The sequence below is a fragment of the Marmota monax genome, unplaced genomic scaffold (assembly GCF_021218885.2).
Source record: "Marmota monax isolate L192 unplaced genomic scaffold, Marmota_monax_Labrador192_F-V1.1 WCK01_AAM20220418_F8-fsc00009, whole genome shotgun sequence".
NCBI classification, from domain to species: domain Eukaryota; kingdom Metazoa; phylum Chordata; class Mammalia; order Rodentia; family Sciuridae; genus Marmota; species Marmota monax.
In genome coordinates, this window is record NW_026694710.1 from 2,435,268 (window position 1) to 2,441,545 (window position 6,278).

Below are 6,278 nucleotides of genomic sequence, written 5' to 3' on the forward strand. Positions count from 1 at the left end.
GTAAACTGGGGGGGGGGTGTGTTATAATATCATCACTTCTTTCATTAATATTTGTACTTATTAAAACTCATGATTCTTATTTCCAAAAATGTCCTGTTTCACATTTTTATACTGGTAATGATGTTTCACCTGTTTTATTTGCCAATCCCCCCACCAATATTATGAAATGCATTTTTAAATTCTCCTTAGGAATATTCTGTGGCCACTGTCCAAGTCAATTTAACATTTTAGGAAATTAAAATCCCAAATGAGAATATTCTTCCTCTCCTTGTATACTATGGCGTGCCTCCTCTGCAAGCTGTCATAAAACAACACTATTCAGTTTTATTACTGTGATTCTGCTTGTGTAATAATAAAGTGATAGTGATCTGTTTTTATTGTTAAAGATACTAATTTTTTCCCATGTTTCTCCAAAAAATAATAAATTTGGATAAAAGACAATTGGAGAAAAAAATCCATGAATCTAAAATCAATAAATAACACACAGATATTTAATAACTCGGAGATTCCTTCAGATTATTCTGCTTTTGATTGAGTTCTCATCTTTATCAGTCTGTGAGAAAATGTTTGCCCTTGAATTCAAAAAGATTGTAAAGCCTCAAGGACAAAACTCATTTGCATATTTGTTTCCCAGTGCCTGAGACACAATGGGTTTAAAATGAACATTATAGAATATTCCAACAAATCTCATTATCTGGTATATTAGCACATGTGTCCCAAGGAACAGTACTTCAAAAAGATGATAGTAATCGTCAAACAATTTTGAGAATTGCTAGATTAAATACACATGAACAGGTTTTCTAAAGAAATTTGCAAAGTTCAGAATCTTTACATCTTTTTTTTTTCATGGTTGGTACTAGGGATTGAACCCAGATTACTTACCATTAAGCCAAATCTTCAATCTTTTTTATTTTATTTTGATACATGGTCTCACTAATTTGTTAAGACTGGACTCAAACTTATGATCTTCCTGCCTCGACCTCCTGAATTTCTAGGATTACAGACATGTACCACAGTGCCCTGCCCCTTAACATTTTTGGGACAGGGGGAGGGTGGGGTAGGTACTTGGGATTGAGCTCAGGTGCACTCAACCACTGAGCTCTATTTTGTATTTTATTTAGAGACAGGCTTTCCTTGAATTGCTTAGCGCCTTGCTTTTTCTGGGGATACTCTGAACTCGGGATCTTCCTGTCTTAGCCTCCTGAGCTGCTGAAGTTACAGGCATGCACCACTAGGTCCCCCTCCCTTACCTCTTAAATGAATTCAAAAAATACATTTGTCCAAAAATATAGATGCCATGAATGTTTATAAAATTAATAAAAGTTTGGAATTGGTATTTTAGACAAATATTTTGTATATAAAATTCAATCAGAATCACATTCAAACATTTGTAGAAAAAATTATATTAGTAATAAATTTGTTGAGGAAAAAATATAACAAGGGATATAAATAAAAGAAAGACCTTATTTTTATTTTTGTTTTGTTTTGTGGTGGAATGCTGTACTTTTACTGATCCAATTTTTTTTTTCATTCTTATAGTAATGCACATTCCTTCTGACCCACTAATACAACTTTTGGAAATTTTCCCATACACACACACACACACACACATACACACTCCACATATGTACTTGCCCATGTATAAAATGATATCTTAGTATTCATTGAAGTAGTTTTCCTTTGGAATACAATTAAAACCAACCTGAATATTCACCGATAAAAATCTTTAGCACATAATATTTCCAAATAATTTAATGCCCTTTAATTCAAACTGTTAGAATCAGTAAACAAATCCAACAGAGTTCCCATATAAAAGATCAAATACAAAATTCAATTGTGTTTCTATACCCTCTAATGAAGTATCTAATTTGTAAATGAAGAAATCAATTCAATTTGTTACTGTAACAAAGATTATGAAGTATCTAGTAATAAACATGAGATCATGCACTGAAAAAAGTGATAAAGAGTTTTATATGCTAAAAACTATAAAATATTGATGAAAGAAATTATACAAGGCACAGGGTAATAGAAAGATATCTATGTTCATGGATTAGAAGTGTTAATTTTGATAAAATACCCATAACATTCAAAGTAATGCATAGATTTAATGCAGTTCTTATCAAAATTGCTATATTTTTGCATAGATTTTTTTTAAAAAAATCTAAAGTTCACATGGAGCCAAATAAGAACACAAATAGCTAGGTCAAGAGCTGGAGGTGTCATAATTCCTACTGTATCAAAATAAAAGCTGGAGGTGTCATAATTCCTAATTTCAAGTATATTGCAAACTAAAGTAAACACCCAGGCAGAGGTACATGCCTATAATACCAGTGATTCAGGAAGCTGATCAGGAGGATTACAAATTTGAGACAAGCCTCAGCAATTATGGAGGCCTAAGAAACTTAATGAGACCCCACATCAAAATATTAAAAAGCAAGGGGGGGGCAGGCACGATGATGTACACCTGTAATCCCAGCAGCTAGGGAGGCTAAGAAAGGAGGATCTCCAGTTCAAAGCCAGCTCTAGCAATGGGAGGCATTAAGCAACTCAACTGAGACCCTGTCTCTAAATAAAATACAAAATAGGACTGGAGATGTGGCTCAGTGGTGGAGTACCCCTGAGTTCAATCTCTGGTACCAATGAATAAATAAATAAATAAAAGTAAGGAGGGTGGTGCTGGGATAAGACTCAGTGGTAAAGAGCTGTGGCATCCATCTCCATTATCAAAACAAACAAACAAGCAAACTGTTATCAAACAGTAAATACTTGCACAATGCTAAACATATGGACCAATGAAACATAAAGGACCAACAGTAAATGATACATATATAGTCGACTGATCTTTGACAAGAAAGCAAGTGTACACAATGGGAAGAATATCATCAATGAATGATTTTGGAAAATTGTATATTCACTTGGAAAAAAATGAATTGGACTCCAATATCAAACCCCAAGATCAAAGCAAAATGTATTAAAACTTAAATATAAGATACAGATGATAAAACTCCTTAAAGTTTTTATAAGGGAAAACTTTCTGGTCCTCTGCCACAGAAGCTGTTTTCTCCTGTGTGGAGTGGCCTGGCTGAGAAATACAGCAAAAAATCACACTACACAGAAAATAGTTTTAAAGAGTGGGGGCAAGGAGAGCTCTTTCACCTTTACGGGTAGAGATTCCACGCTTGAAAGAGAGCTTGAGAGCCCATGTTTGCTTATTTATCTGGGGGAACTTCAAAGGTTTTCTGCAGAATTGTCTTAGCCAGTATGGTAGGAAGTAGGCTATCCAGTTACCAGTAGGTTATGCCCATGCCAGAGCTAGTGGATCAGTCTTCCTAGCTGAGCAAAGACAAGAGATCACATGTATTATGCAATCCATTAAGTGGGAGGAGCCACAAAATAGCTTGCAATGCCAAACCAAAATCTCTTTGGCTCCAAGGCCCAGTGAAAACTCTCAAATAGCTCAGGGGTGGCCTCCCACAATTGGTCTTGGCAATGATTTCATGAATATTATGCCAAAAGCAAGGGAACCAAAAACAAAGATAAATATGTGGACTAGTCCAACTGAAAGGCTTGGCATAGCTGAGGGAACAATCAACACACTGAAAAGGCTACCTGCACACTGGGAGGAAATATCTGCAAACATGTATCCAAGAAGGGATTAATGTCCAAAGTGTACACAAACTCTTACAAATTAATTGCAAAAGTAAACCAGCAAATGAAAAAAAAAAAATGTTTGATTCATAAAATGAGGAAAGAGACTGAATAGACATATTTCCTAAGAAGACATAGAAATAGCCAAAACATCTATGAAAATATAATCTGTATCAATAATTATTAAGGAAATGCAAATCAAAACCACACTTGTCAGAATGACTGTTATTAAAAATGAAACAAAACAAAATGCAACTAGTGTTAATGAGGATGTGGAGATACTTGTATATTGAAACAGTTGCACACTGCTTGTGAGAAGCAAGATAGTTTGTTTACTATCAAAAACAGTATGATTTTTATTGTTTATATTCAAAATTTAAATATAAATTACCATATGATCTAAAAGTCCTGATTCTAGGTATTTATCCAAAAGAAATGAGATCTTGAAGAAAAGGATCTTGAAGAAATGGCACTCCTGTGTTCACTATAGTAGTATTCACAATAGTCAAGATGTGCAAAAAACTAAATGTCTATTGAAAGATGAATAAAGAAAATGTGATTTATACATACAATGTTATAATAGTCATCCTTTGAAAAGAAAGGAAGTCTGTACAAGAGTCCTGGAGCCCAAGGAGAACCAGCCTGTCCTGCTGAGGCTCCAAGAACCCTGCACACCTGGACAGATCCAGTAAGTCCCTCACTGCCCTGAGCACCACCCTGTCCGGCCTCACCTGTGCAGATTCAGAAACATTTTGCTCCTTTCTTGGGCCAGATGAGGAACCTGAGGAAGCTGCTTGTCTCCCAGGTCCGCATGCCTGCCCACACCTCCCCAGAGAAGCAGGAGTGGCTGCTCTCCCAGCTCACCTCGCAGTTCCTCAGGATGGACTGCCTGCGGAAGTTCTGTGTGGATGCTGTCCTCCTCCTTGGGGGCCACCTGGAACAGGTGCTGAGGAACCTGAAGACCCCCCTGGAGACCCTCTCTATAACCAACTGCCCGCTCACAGATTCTGACTGGAATTATCTCTCCCGATGCCCAAACACCAGCCAGCTAAGGCACCTGGATCTGAGATACATCAAATTGACCAATTTCAGTCCGAAGCCACTCAAAATTCTGCTGGAGACTGTTGCCCCCACCCTGAACAGGTTGGACTTGGACGCCTGTGAGATTGCGGACTCCCAGCTCCAAGCCATCCTGCCTGCCCTGAGCCATTGCTCTCAGCTCAGGACCTTGTGCTTTTTCCGGAATCGCATCTCCATGTCGGTCCTCAGGGACCTGCTCTGTCACACTGCCGGGCTGAGCCGGTTGAGCATAGAGATATACCCTGCCCCTCTGGAGAGCTACGATGCCCAGGGTGCCATCCACCGAGAGAGATGTTCCCAACTCTGTGCTGAGCTCACAGCACTATTGAAGGACCTTAGGCAGCCAAAGGTCCTTATTTTCGATACTGTGCCCTGTCCTCAATGTGGCCACATGTTCATCTACAACCAGGGCCTCATTCACTGTTTCTGTCCAACAGCTGCCTAGTTGGGTGTGTATAAAAATATGCCCTTTACGCAATTGGATGTATAACCAGGATGTAGAGGGATCATGAAGGAAACTCAGAGCCCATCATTTCAGATACTGTCTGAAGTGTGGATGGGGAAAGGAATCAGATGCTGGGGCTACATTGGAAGGAAGCCCCTGAAGATTGGACCTTCTGTTTAGAGCCATATGTGTCTGTATAGAGTCATAACAAGGGGCCTGGATTTTTAGAATGGGATTTAGGCTTCATGCACACATGAAGAAACTATTTTGTTTCATGGATATTCCATAAATAAATAGTATGAAATGAATGGAATCTCAAGATTAGTCCTCTGACATCTTCCATGATGGTTTTACCCAGTTTTCTGATTTTGACACTGGAATTCTCCAGGGGCTGATGAAGAAATACCACCAAGTACTTGGTGATCAATGAGGTTCATTCCCAGAAACTCAAAGCATCAAACTGAAATCAGGTCATTATCTGTGGCTACACTGTGGCATAATCCATGTAGGGGAACACAGGAGCCCTGGAGCATCCTAAGTGGACAGTAAAATTTCAAAAAGCCCTTCTTAGGTGACCTCAGTGCCACCCAGACACTCAAGGTACACCCATCCTTGTGGGTCTCCACATAGACCTAGAAACTTGGCATCTTGGTCTTTGGATGCAATGAGAATAAAATAGGGTCTCTGGGCCTCACAAAACCTTGCCTGTCATCCTGCTACCAAGTCTTTCCTGAAATAATGTAGTCATGGCCAATGAAACCATCCAAATTAGCTTTCATCAAAATAGTAGAATTATATAGGTAGATAACACTTCTGAATGTGTCTAAAATAACTGAATAAATTACCACCTTCTGGTGGGGGAGAAGGGTGCTCATAACTGACAGATCTTCCCCTAACACTTCCCAGCTCTCCCTACCCGGGGACACAAGGTTTTCATTCAGAAGATGATGAGAGGATGAGTAAGGATGAGGTGGCTGTGGGCAAATGGGTGGCCCTGCCTGTGCTGCCTGGTCCTTAGCCAAGATCCCCTAAATGACAACTCCTGCTGAGGACTAAGTTTGGTGGAATTATGCAGTGACCTTAGCCTTAGCTTCCCATCCAAGGT

General features: G+C 38.9%; 1 protein-coding gene across 1 annotated transcript; it reads left to right on the plus strand.

The window, feature by feature from the left end:
• The first annotated feature begins 4,420 nt into the window (after positions 1-4,420).
• On the plus strand, positions 4,421-5,173 carry LOC124078820 (PRAME family member 12-like). Its single transcript, XM_046423914.1, has one exon. The coding sequence runs from the start codon at positions 4,421-4,423 to the stop codon at positions 5,171-5,173; it is 753 nt and encodes a 250-aa protein (XP_046279870.1).
• Positions 5,174-6,278: the final 1,105 nt, after the last annotated feature.

What these genes read in the sequence shown, in the direction of transcription:
- LOC124078820 (XM_046423914.1), top strand. Translation starts at nt 4,421, where the DNA reads ATGAGGAACCTGAGGAAGCTGCTTGTCTCCCAGGTCCGCATGCCTGCC.